Source organism: Salminus brasiliensis, chromosome 6 (genome assembly GCF_030463535.1).
Source record: "Salminus brasiliensis chromosome 6, fSalBra1.hap2, whole genome shotgun sequence".
In the NCBI taxonomy this organism is placed as follows: Eukaryota; Metazoa; Chordata; class Actinopteri; order Characiformes; family Bryconidae; genus Salminus; species Salminus brasiliensis.
The window spans coordinates 5,294,297-5,317,863 of record NC_132883.1 but is presented as its reverse complement, the minus strand read 5'-3'; the positions used below and the strand labels follow the sequence as shown (position 1 = coordinate 5,317,863).

The 23,567-nt window shown below is 41.0% G+C and overlaps 2 protein-coding genes across 4 annotated transcripts in view; one reads left to right on the top strand and one right to left on the bottom strand.

Moving 5' to 3' along the window:
- The window catches only part of slc6a6a (solute carrier family 6 member 6a), a 37,235-nt gene extending 29,177 nt beyond the window's left edge, over nucleotides 1-8,058 (top strand). The window contains exons 12-14 of the mRNA XM_072681427.1: nucleotides 653-753; nucleotides 859-1,029; nucleotides 5,099-8,058. Coding sequence (XP_072537528.1) covers nucleotides 653-753; nucleotides 859-1,029; nucleotides 5,099-5,254 — 428 coding nt within the window. The 3' untranslated portion in view covers nucleotides 5,255-8,058. The remainder of the gene's footprint in view (nucleotides 1-652; nucleotides 754-858; nucleotides 1,030-5,098) is intronic.
- A 2,756-nt stretch (nucleotides 8,059-10,814) lies between these two features.
- The window catches only part of grip2a (glutamate receptor interacting protein 2a), a 53,914-nt gene continuing 41,161 nt past the window's right edge, over nucleotides 10,815-23,567 (bottom strand). For all 3 annotated transcript variants that reach the window (XM_072681424.1, XM_072681426.1, XM_072681425.1), the window contains 8 exons: nucleotides 21,825-21,969; nucleotides 19,294-19,433; nucleotides 18,428-18,619; nucleotides 17,037-17,187; nucleotides 15,484-15,592; nucleotides 14,605-14,763; nucleotides 12,452-12,598; nucleotides 10,815-12,227 (listed from right to left, as the gene is read on the bottom strand). In XM_072681424.1, coding sequence (XP_072537525.1) covers nucleotides 12,033-12,227; nucleotides 12,452-12,598; nucleotides 14,605-14,763; nucleotides 15,484-15,592; nucleotides 17,037-17,187; nucleotides 18,428-18,619; nucleotides 19,294-19,433; nucleotides 21,825-21,969 — 1,238 coding nt within the window. In that variant the 3' untranslated portion in view covers nucleotides 10,815-12,032. The remainder of the gene's footprint in view (nucleotides 12,228-12,451; nucleotides 12,599-14,604; nucleotides 14,764-15,483; nucleotides 15,593-17,036; nucleotides 17,188-18,427; nucleotides 18,620-19,293; nucleotides 19,434-21,824; nucleotides 21,970-23,567) is intronic.

Genomic DNA, 23,567 nt, shown 5'->3' with positions numbered 1-23,567 from the left:
CACACTGAGGGAGGAGTTAAAGTTTGATGGCCACAGGTAGGAATGACCCCCTGTGGCGCTCTGTGGTGGTGTTACTAAGTCCTAACTCTGTAAGGTGTCCAAACACAGGGCTTTTACAAGGTCACACTCATGATTTTTTTAAAGGTGGCATTGATCTGTGATGTTACAAAAACCTACCTCCATTTAGCCTGGAAGAGTTTGGACCTGCTGATTCACATGAAGGCAATGAAGCATAATACATGGCAGCCAATGAGAACAGAGCTCATGTACATACAGTATATGGACCAACGTATTACACACATTACACCTACTCCTATTACAGTACCACTGGAATTCAGTGAGCTCTTTAGAACCATTGAGGTGTGGAAAGGCAGACTGCATGGCTAGAAGCTTCATTTTTTATACACCTGTGGCTATGGGGCTGAATGGAACACCTGAATCTAATGATTAAGAGGTGTGTCCAAATACTTTTGTCTATATAGTGCATATCCATCTTGTCTGATACAGCCTGTTTCATTTTAAGAAATGAGAGAGTTTGGAAACTTGGTTCTATGGACAAACAAACCTCACAGGTGACCCTCAGAAACTCAAGGAATATCCGAAATGTGGGCCCTTTATGAATGAGTGTGTGTGTGTGTGTGTGTGTCATCAGGCGCTGATAATTTCTACGATGCTATTGAGGACATGATCGGCTACAGACCAAACGGTTGGATGAAATGGAGCTGGTCGCTGATCACCCCTGTCCTGTGTGTGGTAAGTGTGTATGTGTGTGTGTGTGTATGAAAGTGGATGTAGAGAAGAGTGTGTTCCAGGTTGTTTTGGAATTTAACAATAATGCCCCTCTGCTTCCTCTTTCAGGGTTGTTTTGTCTTTTCATTGGTGAAATATAAGCCCCTCACCTACAACAAGGTGTACGAGTATCCTGATTGGTCGATTGGAGTGGGTTGGTCTCTGGCCTTGGCCTCCATGATCTGCATCCCTATGGTGGTCGTCATCAAAATTATCCAATCGGACGGCTCACTGATCGAGGTGAATACCCTGCCATGTTCACCGCACACACTTAATTCATCAGTTAATTCCTCATTGAAATAAGACATGAGCCCCTTTCAGACACACGCAGTAACTCATGTCCCCTTTCCGGACATTTCCCGGAAGAGCTGTATATATAGTATAAAATTTATATATATAAAGTCTTACCCTGACTTTACCCTGCCAGCCCCCTAGTACAAAGTCCGGGTAATGTCTCAGTGAGCCTGTGTGTCAATAGAGCAGATAACCTTCCAGAGAATTTACAGTGGGCGTGTTGTTTTGTTTCTCATGCAACTAGCGTGAAACCAGGATCCTATGCTAATTTTACAGCGTACTGCTGCCCATTGCCTAGATCATGTGGAACAATTCCTGTAGTGAGAACGTTCCTCTCATAAATGTATCACAGTATTTTAAATTGATTCATTTATTATAATTTTTTGCCAGTAAAATTGACCATAAAAAACTGACTAATTTAACTTAACAGCTCAGGGTGTGGTCCGCACTGGCAGAAATCCTATAAGAAAAAGCAGGCCTGTCTTTATACATTGTTAAAAGTTTAAGTTTCTTAAGGAAACTTTTAGGGGTTCTTCAATTTGAAACTGGAGGAATCTCTTAAGGAGCAGCATTGAAGGTAAAACCTTTCTTGAAGGACCTGATTCTCTGGAGTTCCTATGTGAAAATGGCTATACAGGACTGTGCAGGTTTTAGTCCATTATTAAAGTGCATTATTAAAAAGCATGTCCCTCAGCAGTAAGAGAGTGTTTACTGTAGAAAAGTCCAGATCCCAACAGATACAGATGCAGGTACACATATATACAGTAAAAAGGAGCAAGGGCTTCTCATTCTGAAGAAGGTAGTGGAGATCTTGTGAGCTTGGAGAACAGAGCTTGGTTCCAGGTTCCTATAGGAGAACTCTAAATGATTTGGGGTTAAAGTTAAGGTTAAGGTTAGGATTAGGGTCAGGATGAGGGTTAGGATTAGGTTTTGGGTTAAGGTTAGGATTAGGACAAGGGTTATATATATATAATGTAAAATGTACCATTTTAACTTTTTCTGTAGTTTTATATTGTATCACAATTTCGTGCTAAATGGACCAATAGAAATAGAAAGAAAAACCTTGACCTCCATTGAAATTGAACCCCTTCTCCTCTGTGACTACACCCTAAGGTTTACTAATCAGTAACTACTTGCAAAGTAGTTGCACAACGTGCTGACTTGATTACACAATTATAACAATGGTGGGAAATGCCAGGAACCACATAAACAGACACACGTTATTACAAACCGACCAAAGAATAGCCCCACCAGTTTGCTATTTTGGAGATACCAAGGCTTTTCATGACAAGGGGTGGTGTTCTGCTCTGCACTTTTTTAAAAGTGTGTTTCTGAGCTCTGCCATTAGTTCACGTATACCATAATACATCTTACACTAATAAATGATTCAGCGTCCACATACTGACTGTTTGCATGTGTTTGGCTTTGAATGAAAGTGTTGAGGTTCCTCCTGAATGATTTACCAAACCTAGAGTTATAGGAGAACTCTAAATGATACTAGACTAGAGATGTTCTAATGAGCACAGTGATGGAGAACCACCACCTCCACTTTCTGTAGGAAATGTATTTGTATTTATTCTAATATTAGTTTAATAAAACTGAGCAAATAAACATGAACTATTTCCTTCAAAAATGAACAGGTGCTTAGATCTGTGTTATAATGATCAAGGGCGAGCACCTGAACTACACTGTCCACGTGGTTTTTATTTACTTTTAATGATAAGTGTTGGCATGGATATGCTAAGCTAATTTTAGCCTAACACGTTTGGCTTTGATTTCTTGTACTGGATCAACCACCCAGTATTTACTTTGCAATGTCTTGGAAACACACGGCCTTCTACAGTGAAAACAAGATAATTACAGTGAAGCTTGGGCCATAATTAGGTACAATAACCATCTTTTATCCTTGCATGCTTGTAGCATTCTGTAAGCTCCTGCGACAGTTATAACGACTGACTGATCCAGCACAATTTTAAAACAGCTTTAAAAAATGCAGTCCCCTTATAGCCCTACAGATAAGAGCCATTCTTAATGTCAAAGCTACAGAGATATGGGTTGTTATAATGAGGAGCATCAGAGCTCCAAACCAGTTTGTAGAACCAAAAATCTTGAAATCTTCATATAAAATATAAAAAATACTTAATAATGTTATTTTTATTCTGAGTAGCCAGCAGGCCTATTACTGTAATGTCTGACCTCCAAACTCCATCATTCTCCACATGCTTTGCAGCACCAGTGTTGACACCAGTACTGACAGCATGTCATGTTGCACTTGGACTTGTTTTGATTAGCCTCTGGTCAGTCCAGCATTCCATAGCCTGACCTCCTTAATTGGTGGCACTTCATTTGGAGTGGTCCTGTTTAGATGAAATTGGCATTCCTCAGTCTCTCAGTAACAGATCAACAACAGAGCCACGAGGTAACAGCATCTGAACTTTCAGTAGATCATCAAGAGGCTTTACTGGAGATTTCTGCTGAATTCAGCTGCTCTTCACCTGGAGAGTCTAAGTTCAGATCTGTAGATTATCACCTGAGAGATCACCGATCATCTAACAGCTCACCATCCTCAGCCAGCTGCTAGGTTTAGGGTTGAGGTTAAGATTAGAATTAGGGCTAGGTTGAGGGTTAGGATTAGGTTTTGGGTTGAGGTTAAGGTTAGGATTGGGGCCAGGGTTGAGGTTAAGATTAGGATTAGGGCTAGGATGAGGGTTAGGATTAGGTTTTGGGTTTAGGTTAAAGTTAGGATTAGGGCTAGGATGAGGGTTAGGATTAGGTTTTGGGTTTAGGTTAAGGTTAGGATTAGGGCTAGGATGAGGGTTAGGTTTAGGTTTTGGGTTTAGGATGTTAGGATTAGGGCTAGGATGAGGGTTAGGATTAGGTTTTGGGTTGAGGTTAAGATTAGAATTAGGGCTAGGTTGAGAGTTAGGATTAGGTTTTGGGTTGAGGTTAAGGTTAGGATTGGGGCCAGGGTTGAGGGTAAGGTTAGGATTAGGGCTAGGATGGGGGTTAGGATTAGATATTGGGTTGAGGTTAAGATTAGGATTAGGGCTAGGATGGGGGTTAGGATTAGGTATTGGGTTGAGGTTAAGATTAGGATTAGGGCTAGGATGAGTGTTAGGATTAGGTTTTGGGTTGAGGTTAAGGTTAGGATTAGGGCTAGGATGAGGGTTAGGATTAGGTTTTGGGTTAGGATTAGGTTTTGGGTTGAGATTAAAGTACGATTAGGGTCAGGATGAGGGTTAGGATTAGGTTTTCGGTTAAGGTTAGGATTAGGGCTAGGGTGAGGGTTAGAATTAGGGTCAGGATGAGGGTTAGGATTAGGTTTTCGGTTAAGGTTAGGATTAGGGCTAGGGTGAGGGTTAGAATTAGGGTCAGGATGAGGGTTAGGATTAGGTTTTGGGTTAAGGTTAGGATTAGGACAAGGGTTATATATATATATATATATATATATATATATATATATATATAGTGTGTGTGTGTGTGTGTGTGTGTAAAATGTACCATTTTAACTGTTTCTGTAGTTTTATATTGTATCACAATTTCATGCTGAAAGAACCAATAGAAATGCTTCACAATGTTTTGGAAGAAAAACCTTGACCTCCATTGAAATTGAACCCCTTCTCCTGTGTGACTACACCCTAAGGTTTACTAATCAGTAACTCATTGCAAAGCAGTGCAAACGTGCTGAGTTGATCCTTAATTATAACAATGGTGGAAAATTTCAGGAACCAACAGACACATGTTATTACAAACTGACCAAAGAATAGCCCCACCAGTTTGTACTGACGTTTCTGTAGTTACTGAGTAATTCACCTATAGTGTGTAATTAGCCTTGAAGTGTTAAGGGGTTGAAGAGGTTAAGATGTTTTTTTACTCTGCCAATAATTCACGCATACAATAATCCATCTTACAGTAATAAATGATTCAGCGTCCACATACTGACTGTTTGCACGTGTTTGGCTTTGAGTGAAAGTGTTGACTGATTAATTATCCTTTCTTTTTTTATCTCGTGTAGCGGATCAAGGCTGTTGCCGCCCCGGTGAAAGGAGGGGCCAGCTCTCGTCCCAAAGAGTACAGCCTGAAAAACAGTGAGCTGCTCCACCCACTCGACCCCAATGGCACTTACGCCCTCAGCAAACACACCCACACCATCGTAGAAACTACAATGTGAGACTCTCTATGAGAGGTCCCTATTACCTTTCCCGCCCCTCCTTCTAATCAGACCCGTTTCTGCTCCCCTCCCACCCCTGTATTCCTTTCTGCCCCTCTCCCTCCAGCTAGACTGTCCCCTGTTTCTCTGCACTAGTATATTCTAGTTGTATTTTTACAAAAAGAGGTTAACTCTGATAATAACATCCTTTTATTCTTGCTGTTTAGGACTTTTATTATTCTCATTACTATTGTGGTTTTATTATTGCTGTTATTAGGATATTTTATTATCACTGTAATCATTGATATTAACGTTAACACTAATGTGTTTGTGGAGGCCGAAGTGAGCTTTGCCGTCAATCTTTGCACAGGTGGGGAGAGAGAGAAAGAGAGAGAGAGACGGAAATTGTGGACGTTATTTAGGAGTGTTTAAAGCTGAGCCTTGTTTTTAAGAAAATAACAAAAAAAACAGCAGTGAACTAAATATGTGACATTTTTAGGTAGCTATAATAAGTCGGTGTGTAAGTGACTGTGGCAGTACCCTTGTTGTAAAGACATTGTTCTCTGTCTTGATTAATCTGAATGTACCTCCGCTTTGCGTGGAAGCTGTGCACTGCTTACACACACACACACACACACATATATATATATATACACACACACCAACATGCACACAGATATGCACAAACACATCACACACAGATGCGTTTGCTTGCTTGGAGAGAGGTAAATCCGTGTGTGCCCATGTTCTCAGTACTGTGCCCTTTTTAAACTCTCCTCGCAACTTAGTGATCACTGCCAGACGAGCTGTACGCACACTGATACACACACACACACACACACTAACACACATACACACATATATCCAGCATATATACAGCCATCAGACTACTCGAACACTGTAGGCAGCTGTGCTTTTATATGCTAAGTATCATTCGCAGCTCTTCTCATTTAAGGAGAGGAGCTTAAATCTGATTTTCTTCTTTTAAAATTAAAACAGTGTTGCCTGACTACTTTACTAAATGGGCCGAAGTTCTACCCGTTGCTCATAGTCCAGTGTACCCATCCATGCCCATTATTGGCTTTCAGAAATCAGGAAACCCATGTAATCCCTTTTCACTGGAGCTGAGCAGTTTTCATTTTTAATACGGTCACTGTACCATCCTTCATATGCTGTGATTTATTATCCTTCATCCATTTCATATCCAGATCTTTAACCTAATGCAGAGAAAAGTTCTGATTATACAAAATCCCTCACTTCTAGATCAGGGCTGTTCAGCCCCAGTCCAGCACAATGCAGTGCTTTTCCTGCTCAGTCAGACCTTGGAGTGTGTTTGAGTAGGCAGACGTACCAGACTGAAGCCCTCCAGGAATACCCTTATTCTAGATCATGTAGCCTGGATTCCTAAACCATAGGCCTTTATTTTCCCACCACACGAAAGGTGGACATCTCTGACCTCTCGATTACATTATTTGTGATTCGTTAGGAAAGGATTCAGTGCATTCTGAATTCTCACATTTTGGCAACATTATAGCATCGGAGATCTTAAAAATTTGGAATCTCACATTTTATCATAATTCATTTGGATTGGTTAATAATTAATGACACCATTATTTTGGCACTATATAAAATTAACTAGTATTAAATACTGAATTTCTCTATAATTTGTTTGGATTTGGTTATTTTGCCACAGTTTTATTAAATTCTATAAATTATATTGCAAAATGCAGTTTATTGCAACATCTCAGATTTGGCCACAGTTGGTTTGGAATCAGTTATTTTAAAGCAGTTTTGATGCAAAGTTGCAAAATGTCAAATTTCAGAATTTGGTTGGATTTGATTATTTTAGTACAATTAAAAATCTTGCTTGGTGGGCTGCAAAAAACATGAAATCTCAAATTTAACTACAGTTTATTTAAATTTGATCATTTTAATATGACAAAAATAGGATATATTTAGTTAGAACTATCATATCTGTGCATCATAAAAATCAAAAATTTCAGTAATATATCTGATTTATTGGTTATATTCAATACTTTTACATTACACTGAATATACAAACGTGAGCCGGACTTATTTACACACTACTGGAATCTAGTCAAAGACTTTTAATACAGCAAGTCTTTTATTCCAATAGCAATATTTGACTCTAATGAATTCTTCCATTTCAAAATCAATACACCACATTTTGATCATCACAACACATCAATGCATCAATCCATCTTTCCATCCCTACACTACACCACACCACATCCCCGTATCCGCCTTCAAACACATCCACCATTACACCTCAGTAGCCTGCAGAATAGCTTTACCAAACCACGCTCCAGTCACCCTCCACTCTGCCGGGCCGGTTCTCTCTGAGATCACTGCGTCCACTTTGAAAAAACAAGGGTTTGCTCACTTGCATTTTAATTAGTCTCAAATGACATTTGCCTTTTGTATTAACCATTTTATACTGTACATGATTACATGACTTTCAGTGATTTGCCTATATCTTTCTGAACTCCTTCAGAAATGTATATCCAAATGTTGATTATCATCAGCCTAGATGCAACTTGCAGTGTGCAATATTTGTTTAAGAAAAAATAATAAAAAACAAAAGTGGCTTTATTCTGATTTCAGCTTAAACATCTGATGACATGAAATGGTAAAATTCAAGATAACAAAATGACCATTCACACAGTTAAATGTACGGTAACTTAATTTGATTCAACAATTTGAAAGATCTTGTGTAACCAAAGTAGCTTTGTTATAAACTCAGTCCTTTTGAGATGCATATTGCATCATCTAGATCCAAAATAAAGTTTTTTTCCCTCTTGGTACACGTGTCCATGTGTGTTGTTTATTGTTAAAAAGAGAGAATGTGCTACATATTCGTCCAACAAAAAATGAAAACGTGTATTCACATAATTTGGAGAATTTCTATTGGTCTGTTCATCCAGAATTATTTAGACAGTCTACAGGGAGCAGCTACAGGGTTCAAACAATGGTTAAAACTAAAAATTGTGATATGCACTGTGATATGCTGTCACCAAAATAAGGTTTTCTAATTTTCTGTAGTAGTAGAATAAAGTTATTTGACTTACAACAATAATAGGACCTTATAGAGTCTTATAGAGTTATATAGAACCATTTTTAGAAAAGATTATAACTATAAAAAGTCTTCCACCAATCTTAAAAAGCCTCCAACCAAACTAAATGCTATAAACATAGACCATGCTAAAGATTATTGGAGTTATCATGGTTTTAAAAACCCTACAGTGGCTTTTACTGAAAAAGTAAAAGTTTTTCAAATGATTAATGTGAGTTTTTTTACTGATAATAAAAAAAAACATAAAAACGCAGTCAGAAATGCCTTGTTGATGAGCGGGGGAAAAAAATTTTTTTTTTTACCCAATTAGGATGTAATTGGGTAATTGTTGGTCACCAAAAAAGGTTTTCTGTAGTAGTGGAATAGAGTTATTTGACTTGCAACAATAATAGAACCTTATCGAACCTTATAGAGTCATATAGAACCATTTTTATAAAAAGGTTATGAATATAAAAAGTCTTGCACCAATCTTAAGAAGCCTCCAACCAAACTAAATGCTATAAAAATAGACATAACCATGCAAATAAATGTACACATCCAAGTGATTACTGGAGTTATTATGGTTTCATAAACCTCACAGTGGCTTTTACTGAAAAAGTCTTTCTAAAAACACAGTCAGAAACGCCTTGTTGATGAGAGAGGTCAGCAGAAAAATATCAGATTTTACCATAATCTGAGAATTTATTTTTACCCAATTAGGATCTAATTTTCGAAATGAGCAAGGCAGTGGAGAGAGGTCACCCTGGTATAAGTCAGAGGGTCTTCAGAAAGCTGGAACAGCCGCCACCAAAGCAGACAATGGATGTTTTTATGAACTGAGTCATCTGAAGTGAGTCATCTTCAACAGCCCAAGGTGACCAGCTGAAGCAGAGAGGTGTTGTAAACAAGCGAAACCCTCTGATCACGGACTCAACCACAGCTCTCACTGATCCCGGCCTTCCACCAAATGTCTTTCCAAGCGATTTCTCTGTTTCTCTGGAAGTTTCTAGTGTCTGAATAGGATCTTGTGAGTCTTGCTAGAGTTGCAGTGTGTGATTATGCGGTGTCTAGGGTGTCAGGATAATGGTCTTAAGTCAGGATGGTGGCCTTTTTCGATATAATGAACTGTGTTTTTAGTCTCGGGTAATGCAAATTGTGAACGTTGTGAATAACCAATAAGTGAGCTCTCTCCAGCACCAAACAGGAAGCCCCTCACTGTGTACAAATTCTGCATCGTCTCTTTTGGGGGGTGTTTTTCTTTTACCCCCAAACAAGGGCAGCTGTGGCCAAAAGCTGCTTCTGTTTCGGCTCCATTTATTCAACAGTTTCTCTTCTAATAAATGTCCACCTGGTGCATTATGGGAAATAATTTTTAAATGAGTCTAATTGCACTCTTGCAAATAGTGACCCTTATTAGTGCCCTATTCACTACATGTCCCCTACATGTGAGAACCCCCATCACTGTACAGAGCACTATTAAACGGAACAGAATTCCACAGGGTAGTGGACAATTTCGGACACGTCGTTGTGTGTGTGAGCTCAAGGCATCGCAGAAAGGGTTGCCAGATTGGTACAGTGGTTTCCAGACACTAGCGTGCATGAAAAAACATCCAAAAAGTAAACATGATAAACGGTGGATGTTCAGCACGTCAGTAACAGCAAAACCAAACCGACATGGCCCAATAATGAACTGTGGATATCTTACAAATAGTAAGATCAATCAATTAAGGATTAACAATGTTTATTTGCATGTATTTGATTTAATAATATTAATTTTATTATGTATGGATTTATCTGGCACAACCCAAAAGCTCATTCCCTTTTCCAGCAGCAGAACTGGATACTCTCTGCCAGGTTAACCAGCACATGGAGGAGACTAATGTCTCCAGCAACTTTGGGCACATCCTGATACTGTATTTGCTGATTGCACAGTGATCTTTCAAGTCCTGGTGAAGGGCCCTGACGTCAGTGTTGCAAAATCTGTGTCCACCCAATCTGGCAACATTGTTGGTTTTAAACCAATAAATGCTATGGGTTATGGGTATTCCATGTCCATTTAGTGCACATCTTTTGTACACTATATACTACAGTGCATTATGGGATTGTCACAGTGGGCTGAAATTCGGCACTAGATTCTCAGACACCACTACAGAAAGAGGAACCCTCAAAGTTCTGCACTATGTAAGGATGAAGGTTTATGAGTAGAGTGAGTGGAGTTATGATGAAACTTAATTTTGGGAGATGGACCACGCCCCCCCCCCACTCTCACCCAGTCTCCTCAACTCTGCTTTTCTGCTCACCTCAGCCACTGGCGGGTGGGCTGACGCACCCACCAGCAAGCAGCCCAGAACTCTAGTCAAACCAAGGTCTCCAGCTCCATTAGCGTGGTCCATACCTCCAAAATGGTCTTTAAATGTGAGAGAGTCTTTAGTGGATGGTAGGCATAACCTGCCATCGACTGTCTTATTTACTGATATGGCATCGCAAAGTAAACACACAGGCTTTTCTTTCTTTATTTTCCTAAAAAAAAGGGAAACAAATGATAATTTTCCATGACTAAAATCAATCATTTACACGTACATCTTATCTGTCATAACACTCGACATCATCACTGTTTAAAACTGACATTACCGTAGTCACGGGAGACGTGCACATCAGAGGACTGTGGGTAAAAACATTCATTCATTGGGTTCAAACGCTCTAAAAGTCCCACTTTTTAAACAGTCACAGGTGAAAGTACTGACCCTTTTATGAAGGGACTCACTTCACAAACGTTGCTCATCAGTAAAAAAAAACTAGCAGAACTGATCACATCCTCTTATTTCACATGGGGTTTACATAGACGACGTCATGGATGATGATGTTCCTTACAGCACACAAATTTGCATGAGTGGCTTTCTATACACACATTAAGCCCAGTCTAAATGGGTTTTGAAGTAGGTTATCGTGTCAAAAGGGGCGCTATGCACTAAAATCCATGTCACTTCAGGACTAGACTTAATCTGTGCATAGAAAGCCAACCCCCAAATTATGCAGAAGAGCGCCACTTCAAATGACCTTCAGCTGCTTCAACTCGTAAAAATAAAGCTTTAGTTTTGAGGTGAGGGAAGAGAAAACCGCGTCTCCTGAATTGGCCGTTGTGTTCGGTTGGTCCCTAGTGAGCAAGAGCAAGAGTTTCATCATCACTGCACAGCGCACAGTGTTTGTGTGTGTGTGTCTCTCTCTCTTTCTCTCGGTTTGTGCTTTTAAACCTCATATGCATATAAAACCAAGTTCAAGTGTTTTCTAGAAGAGTACAAGGTGTGTGTGCATGTTTGTGTGAGTAGAACTGAAACTGTGAGGAACATAAAGTGCTTAAAGTGAACCCATGAGTTCCTTCATTAACAGTGTTGGGTTTAATGTAGCATTATGTAGTGTGACATTGTGTTTGTGGGTGTGCCTTATGGCTGGGGGAGGGGGTTATAGTTTTAAGAAATAAATAAATAAAACAATGGCAGGTGTGTACACTGTGAAGCTAGGTGTTGTGATCGTTACTAATAAAATGGTCCCGTTAAGGAAAATTAACATTTTTAATGGGTGGAAAGGAGGTGGTGTGTGTAAATGTCAGTGTATCGTTCCTGTTAACATCCCTTGTGTGTGTGTGCATTTGTGAAAGAGAGAGACGAGGAGAGAGTCCTGCCCCTAGCAGTAAACAGTCACTGTCTGTATTCTCTGCTGTCTTGGAGGTCAGAGGTCTGTCTTGGGGCTGTGTTCAGGGAGAATGGTCAGCGTGTCTGAAGGCTGCGGGGCATCTTTAGCTGGTCTCAGAAGAGCCTGCGCAAGGGGGTTCCTGCTGATGACCAGCTGGAGCTGATCTCCGGCCTCGGCCATCAGCGGCACGGCCAAGCAGCAGTCAAAATCCCGTGTCCGCACGTGGTTCACCTGGGAGAGACAGCGAGAGAGAGTGAGAGAGCGCGAGAGAGAGCGCGAGAGAGAGAGACGGGTGTGGGATATTGCTTTTGACCTGCATTGGTGCATGCTCCTCCCCAAAAAGCACCCTTTAGTAGCAAAGGCTGCCAACTTGGAGAACCTCATAAGAAACCAGATCAGGTGTAGTTTGTATGTAACGTAACCAAGCTCAGATCCAACACACTCCAGTCAGTTACCTGCAGAATGCGGTCATACGGATGTAAACCCGCCTGGTCTGCAGGACCGCCCGGACGGATCATGTTCACATAAACACCTTTCTCCAACAGACCATCAGAGACACTGAACCCAAAATCCCTGCTGTCCTCATCCTTCTTCAGGCAGATCTGTGGGAACAAGAGACAGAGAAGGACCAGTAAACCAGTCTGCACATGGCAGGTCCATTTCTGCCTGCACTGATCAGCTAAAACTACAGCACCAACTGCCTAATATTGAGCTGGCCCCCCCTTGTGCCGCCACAACAGATCTGACCTGTCGAGGTATGGGCTCCACAAGAGTTCTTTTGTAAGACATTAGCAGCATTAGAGTCCTGTAAGTTAAGGATCACATCAATGAGCCGTAGGTGCCCACGACCCTGGTGCTCATTTACCGGTTGTCTTTCCTTGGACCACTTTTGGTAGGTACTGACCACTGCATATCAGAACAAAAAAACCCACAAGATAAAATAAAAATGCTATGGAAATTAACAAATGAAAATCCGACATTAATTTTAAACCATGCTTTAACAGAATTATTAAAAAAAAAAAAAACTCAGAAAACTGGTCTGGATAGAAATTATGGTACCCTTAACTTAATATTTTGTTGTACAACCTTTCGAGGCAATCAAACGATTCCTGTAACTGTCAATGAGACTTCTGCACCTCTCAGCAGGTATTTTGGCCAACTCCTCATGAGCAAACTGCTCCAGCTGTCTCAGGTTTGAGGGGTGCCTTTTCCAGACGGCATGTTTCAGCTCCTTCCCAAGATGCTCAATAGGATTTAGGTCAGGGCTCAAAGAAGGCCAATTCAGAATAGTCCAATGTTTTCCTCTTAGCCATTCTTGGGTGTTTTAGCTGTGTGTTTTGGGTTATTATCCTGTTGCAAGACCCGTGACCTGCAACTGAGACCAAGCTTTCTGACACTGGGCAGCACATTTCTCTCTAGAATCCCTTGATAGTCTTGAGATTTCATTGTACCCTGCACAGATTCAAGACACCCTGTGCCAGATGCAGCAAAGCAGTCCTAGAACATAACAGAGCCTCCTCCATGTTTCACAGTAGGGACAGTGTACTTTTCTTGATATGCTTCATTTTTCTGTCTGTGAACATAGAGCTGCTGTGCCTTGGCAAAAAGTTAAATTTTTGTCTCTCAGCTTTGGGGCTTGTCAACATGTAGTTTGGCAAATTCCAGTCTGGCTTTTTTATGATTTGTTTTCAACAATGGTGTCCTCCTGGGTTATCTGCAATGAAGTCCACTTTGGCTCAAACAACGACAGATGGTGCTATCTGACAGATATTCCTTGAGCTCGAAGTTCACCTTTTATCTCTTTAGAAGTTTTCCTGGGCTCTTTTATTACCATTCGTATTATTCGTCTCTTTGATTTGTCATCAATTTTCCTTCTGCTGCCACATCCAGGGAGGTTGGCTACAGTCCCATCGATCTTAAATGTCTGAATAATATGTGCAACTGTAGTCACAGGAACATCAAGCTGCTTGGAGATGGTCTTGCTTGTCTAAAGACAACTCTTTCCTTCACTTCCTCTGGTCCTTCCTCTGGTCCATGGTCCACTTCCTCTGGTCCATGTTGAGTGTGTTACACACCATGTCTTTGTCTTTTGATTGTAGACACCTGTGATGCTAATTAGTGGACACACCTTGATTTAACATTTCCCTTTGGTCACATTATTTTCAGGGGTACCATCATTTTTGTCCAGGCCTGTTTCATTAGTTTATTTTTTTTAATAATTGATTGAAGCAATGGTTCAAAATCAATGTTGAATTTACATTTGTTCATTTTCATAGAATTTGTATTTATTACTTTTGTCAGATTCAAGTTATTTCTGTGACCATTGTGGGTTTTTCTTTCATTAACCGAGGGGTACCAATTTTGTCCATGTGTGTAAGACCCTCTTGGTGTAATTAACTGGACTTGCTCTCTGGTGTTTCCCTTCCCATCACTCTGGCATCTGTTAGCTGACATAACTGAACTAGCAGTGTTTTCCTCCAAGCGTTCTCAGCTGTCCAATGACGTTGTGTTAGTGTCAGGTTCTCATGTCTCAGAGGAGGCACAAGCTAGCCCTCACCCTCCCAGCACTGGTAGCATTGTGTGGACTGAAGTGCAGGGAAATAAGTACCTTGTGTAGCTCTAAGGGCATGGCCGGGCCCAACTCCTTCAGCTCCATACTATTCTCACAATCCTGTTTAGACTCCACTGCTTTAGGATTAAGCCCATTGTCATTACACTCTTCACTCTCATCCCCCAAACTCAGAGTGCTCCCGGACATGATGGTGGCCTGCAGGGGATATACAATGATAATACATACAGTCACTGTCATGCAAAAAACAGACCAATAGAAATGCTCCAAAATGACTTGTAATAAAACCTTTCTATATTGACTTCCATTGAAAGTTTGGTCTTTCTCCTGTAAAGCTGCCATATATACACTACATGTCCAAATGTTTGTAGACACCCCTTCTAATGAACGCATTCAGCTACTTTAAATTGCACCCATTGCTGACAGACAGATGTGCTAGTGCACACACACACACACACACACACACACACACACACACACACACACACACACACACACACACACAGCTTGTCTAGTCCCTGGAGAGAAGTACTGCCAATAGAATAGGACTAGGAATAGAGCAGATAAACATGAACACGTTAGGGATGATGTGGGTTGTTATCATCCAACATCCTGACCTCACTAGTGGTCTTGTCGCTGAATGCAATCAAATCTTCACACCAATGCTCTAATAAAAAGCCTTTCCTGGACAGTAGAGACAGTTACTTCAGCTTTTTTTTTTTTTTTTTTTTTTTTTGATTTCAGAAGAAACCATGAAATGAGCAGTGTCCCAATACTTTTGGCTATATAGTGTATATAACATTAAACAACAACATATTATGTACCTTTCACTTCACTTGATAAGAACTACAGCAAAGAAACCATCAGGATTTTGTAAATATTACAAATTAAAATGTAATGTTGTGGTGTTTTCTTTACCTCCAGCTCTCGCAGAATTTCTGATTGGCCGCACGTCTCCAGGTCTTGCAGGGCTTGGGACCAATAGCTCTCCTGACTGTCACCGTGGCAACGTGTGGGACTAACAGATCTGTGTCAATGCAAAGTATCCTGGGTAATGAAAGTCCAGGTGCACTCTGGGAGATGGAGTTCTTTCTCTCTCTCTCTCTCACACACACACACACACACACACACACACACACACACACACACACACACACACACACACACACACACACACACACTGTTTTTGCCTTTATTCTCTATAGCTTTACATAACCACACACTGAAGCACCCTCTGTAAGATCTCCACCACAGGCATGAGGAAGGTTATATAAAACCAGAAAGAGGACACACACACACACACACACACACACACACACACACATTCACACACACATTCACACTAAAGACGTGGCTAAAGACGCCATGGCCTGTTTTGAGACGCGGCGAAAGCGGTGGGAAACAGAAGCAATAGAAAAAAGATGACACCGGGGGCCCATGGGTGATTAGTAAGGCAGATGAGAGACAGAAAACCTGAGGAGGAGAGAAACAGAAGCACTGATAGAACAGAGAAGGACACTGTTTTTCTTCTGTGCCACACATATTGCTGTTTGATATGCAGTCTGGCACAGAAAGTAATCATCAAAACAGGCCTACATAGGCAGGGAATACAGATTTCTCCAGACAACATTTGTGTGATATTTCTTCACAGCACACTACTTCTTTAAGTGTAGTTCAGGCAATGTGAATACATCCAAATGTAAACCAGAGAAAAGGCCGTTTCCCCACAAGCTACAGCCTCCAGCGTGTGGCGTTCTCTTGGGCTCAACCCGTTGAGAAGTGAATTCTGTGTACTCTTAATATTGGAGCTCTTGGGAGAGCCACTTTTGCTACTCTAAACAGCCTTGGGTGGATTGTTCTTTACAGTGTCTCAATGGAAACCTTTTACCTGAAAGGTTCTGTGGGGAACCAAAAGTAAATAGTAGATACCACTATAGGTCCATAGTCTACCTATAACTACGCTCTGAGCCTTAATAATGGGTTCCAGGATGACCGTAGGGTGCACACCCGAGAGAAAGCAGACGCAGCCATGAACCGTCAATGAGTGTTAGTCAATGACTGTAGAAAGCAACCATATTCTGCGCTGTAGAGACCACAGGTGGTGCCAGATTTGGTAGATCTGCCCCCTTCTCTCAGACCAAGCCTCAGGGTCTCAAATATAAGAAAATAAGATGGAAATGGGCTTTTTTGTCATTGAAACATATGGGGATGGGCGGAGCTACTTACTGCATCATACTGCAACCAGCCACCAGAGGCGCTAGACCAGGTGTTACATCGCTTTTGAGAGACGTTGCTCTGTCCATGTTTTCTACAGTCATTGGTGTTAGTAATTAAGAAAGCACACAGCATGTTCTAGCCAGCCTACACACAGAAGCGGTGGAAGACTCTTGAGAAAGAAATACGGTCCTGAAGTCACTGCTGAATTTTCCCAGCATCCATTAATAACCAATAAAAAAGGTGAACGACCTTACCCACAATATTTCCAGTCTTCCTCTCCTAACCTCCCATCATACACTGCAGTATGGTGGGCGTTTCTCCTTGAAACCAGTGGGCTCCTATGATTGGTTCGTCTCCACTCGTCAGGGTGGACAGCCAGGTTGGACGCTCTGTGCATGTACGGCCCTGGAAACACAAAAGCAAAGAGAGGATACGGTGTTAAACACTACAGTCTGCTGTTAGAGAATACCTAAAGCAGCATTTTGAGAGAATTCGTATTTATTTAATTATGGGCTCCATCTACAGTTGGGGAGTGTAATGCACTTTGGGGCCTGAGTGACCCAGCGGACTAAGGCACCATTGGCCTTGCTCTCTACAGTGTGGGTAGATGGCGCTCTCTCTCCCCACATCACTTCGCTGTAATGCTGGCCGTCACTGGAGTATACAGACTGCTACGTTGAAGCCGGTTATATGCGCTGCTTCCCTCCAGGCTTGTTGGTTGGCTGACAATGTTGCTTCGGTGGCAGTTCCAAACATTTTTGGCTTAACTGTATAAGCATTGGCGGGTGCTACTTTCCAGGCGACGGGGGTATCATGTGCGATGGGGGGTTTGAGGCGATGGATTATTTATGGGTTGGGTAATTGGCAGTCCAAATTGTGGAGAAAATGGTCGTTCTTTGAGCGCCCCCTCATGGACAGATGTACATGTGCAATATTACAGGATTTTACACTAATATGACTCAGTCGAGAGGGCAAGAGATCTCGGAAAGCTCCACCAAAGTTTCATAGTGCAGGAGTGGCAATGACAGAGGCACCATCCTCCCTATTACACTCAGCGGAGCATTAACTTGATTCTGAAGCTGCCATTTTATGTTAAAATACCACATAATGTTGCTTAAATTTTCTTTGGGATCAATCAATGATCTATCTATCTTAGAGAGAAGCATCTAAAAGTAGGCTATCAAACTTCTCGACTGCTCAAAGACTTTCCCAACCCACAGGAGGAGAAACACAGCCAACACCATCGTGAAACACGGCGTGAGAGTGTGTGCTTATTCAGGATAGATTTGTTACAGGATGAGATCGGATACATTTTTTAAAATTCCCCCACCCAGATCTCATCCAGCATTTCTGGCTGATGTTTGATCAGATGCAGATGTTCCATATCCGTATCTATTATATTTTATCTGTATTTGTAAATCCATGATAAGCCACTAAGCGGTGCCTTTAAGCAACAATTAAGTAACAAAAGAAGTAAAATATGCATCAATAAGACGTTCTCATACCTGCAGCCTGATTTAAAAGACTAGCTCTAAAATTAACTCCCAGTTTTTTGTTCTATTAACCCGAGCTGGCCCCAGATTTAGCTTTAAACCTCCTTCTTTAACCTTAATTAGCCTATGAATAATTAATCATCCCTCCTTACCTTGGTTGCCATAGCAGGCAACGAGGGCGGTGCTATCCCAGGAGTCCATGGCCGAATCCAGACTTGGGGGCGTGACCAAGCGACGGAGCCCCGAATACTTACAGTGCTGAAGAGAATCCGAGCGCTCATCTTCAGTGTCGCTCAGACAAGAGCCGGCTCTCAGAGGACTGCCTGCATCCGAGTCTAGAACAGCTGAGAGAGAGAAGAGCGAGAAGGTAGGGCTTGTGCACCTGAGCTCATTCATTATTCATGATGTTTATCTCCATTTCAGGAGAACTCTTCTCTTCTTATATACAGACTCTCTCCTTATATACACACTGTTCACTGTCATGCTTATACTGCCACTGTCAACCTTATATTTCCAAAAAGTTTACAGGAAAAGGAAAAAACCTTCTTGGCTTTCAATGGAAGTAAATGTAAAAAGACTTCATTCCAAGTAATTTTAGAGCATTTCTATTGGTCCATTCCTCATGCAAGTCTGACACAATGCAAAGAAAAACTGCCAGATTTACATTATGTCAAAAAGCAAAAACAATACGGACAAAAGTATTGGGACACCGGCTCATTCAATGTTTCTTTCGTAATCAAGGGTATTAAAAAGGGTATACTCTGTTTTTTTTTTTACTGTCCAGGGAAGAAGACTTTCTGCTAGATTCTGGAGCATTGCTGTGAGGATGTGGCATTAGTGAGGTCAGGATGTTGGATGATCACCACCTCCACCTCATCCCCAACTCATCCTAAAAGTATTGGTATCCACAACACAACAAAGTATCCACAAACATTTAGACATATAGTGTATGTATTACTTTCTATAGTCAGTTATTCCTACTTATGCTAGTGTGTGTGTGTGTGTGTTTTAGACTTACGTTCAGCTCTTTTTTTGATCTTTAGAGTGACCGTGTCTCCAGCAGTCTGAAGCAGGTGGATGGCCTCACTGAGTGGCTTTCCCTTCAGACTCACGCTATTAATGGCCAGCACGCGGTCACCTATATGAAGAGCCCCGGTTCTACACACACACACACACACACACACACACACACACACACAATAAAAGTATAGATAACCTGCACACAACCTAAAAATTACATGCAGATGCACATACACACACTCACTGAATCAAGAGCACATACACATTCAGACTAGAGCCAAGCAATATGACGATATACATTTTGTTATCATGAAGCACAATATATGTTTTTCTAAGCATATTAAAGATATTTTAATGCGTAAGGAGCACTGATCAGCTGCAAGTCTCAGTACCTACAGTGTAATTAGACTGGTTTGATTGGATGAAGAGCAGCAGATGTATACAAAACTGAAATCACTGTATTCGGTACGGGACAGTATCTGAATAGTAGTTCTTAGGAAACCGCCGCTACTGATGGATTTAGTCTGTGATTACATGTATTTTATATCGTGAAAATGTCTTTAAGTATCATGATATAGTATATTAGCATATCGCCCAGCCCTACTTCAGGCACATGCATTTCTTTTGCTTTGCTATACAGGTTTTATTTGTATTGTACTTTAACCTCATAATCCAAATGATGTGGTAAAAGTACAATACTTATCAGGGGCATTTCTACATTACTTAGAGGGGCACAGTTGTACCCCCTGCTTGCCTAATAAAATTACTAGTTAAACGTTATTGTTATTATTATTAATATTGTGTTATATAGTAAAATTACTGCCACAAACATATGAAATATATTTCTTTCGTAGCATAAACCCACATGTAAACAATAGTTAGTTATATTGGCTAGATCACCATGCTCATTTTGAAAGCTTTTGTTATCAGTGCCCTTTTTAGCAACTATCTTAAACAAAGCCTATGCTAAAGTGGCTGGTGCTTTTGCTTGTTTAATTAATGCCTTTGCTTCAGTGGTCTAATCTGTATTTTTGGTGGGTTATTCGGTGTCCGGGTTTAAGTGGCTCTAACCACAATATAAAGTTAAGAGCTATCATCACCTTGTCTTTTACGGTCTGACGTTCTTTAAATATTTATGGATGTTCATTACTTTGTAAAAACAAAATAATCTGACTCTAAATGAAAGCCTTTGGAAAAATGCTGGGGCATTATCAGAAATGTAGTGTCTGTAGTGAATTAATGTGCCGTATCCTGCAGTTCTGCTCAGCAATTCAGGATAAAATTGACTTTGTACCACCTAATGACAGCCCTGGTATTTATTAATGCACAATAAAAAGATGTTTTAGGCATTTAAACACATTATTTAAAAGCATTTTTCTCAGCAGTGAGAAAGCTTTACTGTAGAAGCTCCAGATCTCAGATGCAGGTAAACATAAATCCAGTAAAAAGGAGAAACAAGAGCTTCTTATTCTGAAGAAAGTAGTGAGATCTTGTCTGAGAGCTAGTCTGAAGAACAGAGCTCGGTTCCTCCAGGTTTCTCCTGGACGCCCCCCAGTCCAGCCAGCACAGCGTGGAGGATGTGTTCAGGATGTGTGATTTACCACCAAACCAGGTGTTGGTCTGAGGAGAACTCTAAATAATACTAGACTCCATGAGAGAGAAGAACTTTGGAGACGTTCTAATGATGAACACAGTGATGGAGAACCATGACTTTGTACATGAATATTAGTTGTACTGATTCTAATAGTAGTGTTTTACTGAGCAAATAAAACACATACTGCTCAGATCTTTTCATTCTAAATTCGTGCCTAAAACGTAGATGCAGTCCTGTGTATGAATACATACGAAAGAAAATATTACCTACAAATAATAAAAAGGCATCAAAAATTTTGTGTTTTTCTTAAAATGTACTGGAAGCCTGTGAAGGTCTGTTTCTAAGCTTGTTTGCACCCCTTCCACCAGCCCTAAATCAGTGTTTTTAAAATACTACCAAAATACTACCATCACATACTACCCTTTCTGCTGTTACACTGGGAATTTCCCCACTGCGGGACTAATAAAGGACTTAGGATCTTATCTTATCTTATCTTACATGTAGTCAACCTGTTTTTAAAAACTAATCTGAGTTGCACTACAATAACTTTGTTGTGGGGAAATCTGAGATTCTATGGTGGATCTAATGTCTCTAATGATGCAGTTATATAACTGAATAATTCCTGAAAAGTAATCCAATAATAATAATAATAATAATAATAATAATAATGGAGTTTTTGTCTTCCTGCATCTTCAGGATGATGCTGTATACTAAAACTCTACTGAGGGACATTTCTCAGACTGTCCACTAGATGTCATATGTGAGCCAGCAGAGAGTTTGGTTCGGTGTCAGATGGCAAACAGCTCCACCAGTGGGGAAACTGTGAGCTTTCATTCAGAGACATATGGGAGAAATATAAATAGTAGCAGCAATAGCAGAAGGCCCTCAGGCACATCCTGTGTGTGCATGTTTGCATGTGTGTTTTTCTTTTTTACCTGTGTGCAAGACCGTTTCGGGTCAGACTGGAGATGAGGATGGGGTTGAAAGGTTCCTCAGTGCCGGAGATGGTGATTCCCAGAGGACCTCCGTGTCTCTTCAGTTCTACTGTGAAAATCACAGAGCCAGACGACTCCAGCTCATCTAATAAACACAAACACACACACACACACACACACACACACACACACACACACACACACACACACACACATACATACATAAACTACTAGTCAAAAGTTTAGAATGTCCCATTTGTTTAGTAGTCCACTCACAGTGCTGCATGGCCCAGGTAAGCCTGCTTTTCTTCTTTTATGATGGATGGTGTTTTAAAACTTTTGATTGGTATTGTACATTTATTGTTAAGACTGGATAAGACTGGAAGGTAAATGTGCAATAATCCATAACCTATTATTTAGGATTTTAGAGTTATATACAGTGAGTCCAAGAAGTATTTGATCCCTTGCTGATTTTCTTTGTTTGCCCACTAATAAAGACACTATCCTTCTGCACTTTTAATGGTAGATATATTCTAACATGGAGAGACAGAATATCAAGACAAAAATCCAGAATATAATTTTAAAGAATATATTTTAATTAATTTGTATTTCAATGAGGAAAATAAGTATTTGATCCCTCTTGCCAAACACACTCAATACTTAGTGGCAAAGCCTTTGTTTGCAAGCACAGCGGTGAGACGTTTGTTGTAGTTAACCACAAGTTTAGCACACACACCAGGGGGAATTTTGGCCCACTCTTCTTTGCAGATCCTCTCTAAATCATGAAGGTTGGTGGGCTGTCGCTTGGCAACTCTGACCTTCAGCTCCCTCCATAGATTTTCGATCGGATTGAGGTCTGGCGACTGGCTGGGCCACTCCATGACCTTAATGTGATTTTTCTTGAGCCAATCCTTTGTTGCCTTTGCTGTATGTTTAGGGTCGTTATCATGTTGGAAGACCCAACCACGGCCCATTTTCAGATCCCTGGCAGAGGGGAGGAGGTTGTCCCTCAGGATTGTGCGGTACATGGCTCCATCCATCTTCCCAGTGATGCGGTGAAGTAGCCCTGTACCCTTGGCAGAGAAACACCCCCAAAACATTATGCTTCCACCTCCATGCTTGACGGTGGGCACAGTGTTCTTGGGGTCATAGGCAGCATTTTTCTTCCTCCACACATGGCGGGTGGAGTTGAGGCCAAAAAGTTCAATTTTGGTCTCGTCTGACCACAAAACCTTCTCCCAATAACTTGGTTCATCTTTCAAATGATCATTGGCATACTTGAGGCGCGCCTCCACATGTGCTCTCTTCAGCAGGGGTACCTTTCGGGCACTGCAGGATGTGAATCCATTGTTGCGCAAAGTGTTGCCAATTGTTTCCTTGCAAACTGTGGTCCCAGCTGCCTTCAGGTCATTTGCTAACTCCTGCCGAGTGGTTGCAGGACGATTTCTGACTGTTCTCAGCATCATTGCCACCCCACGAGGCGAAATCTTCTTTGGAGCACCGGGCCGAGGTCTGTTGATTGTCATGTTATACTCTTTAAACTTTCTGATAATTGCACCAATAGTTGTTACTTTCACATCCAACACCTTACTAATCTTTTTGTAGCCCATTCCAGCTTTGTGAAGGTCAACAATTCTGACTCTGAGGTCCTGTGACAGCTCTTTGGTTTTACCCATGTTGGAGACTTGAAATCTGTGTGATCTGTCTGATTCTGTGGACAGGTGTTTTTCACACAAGTGATTA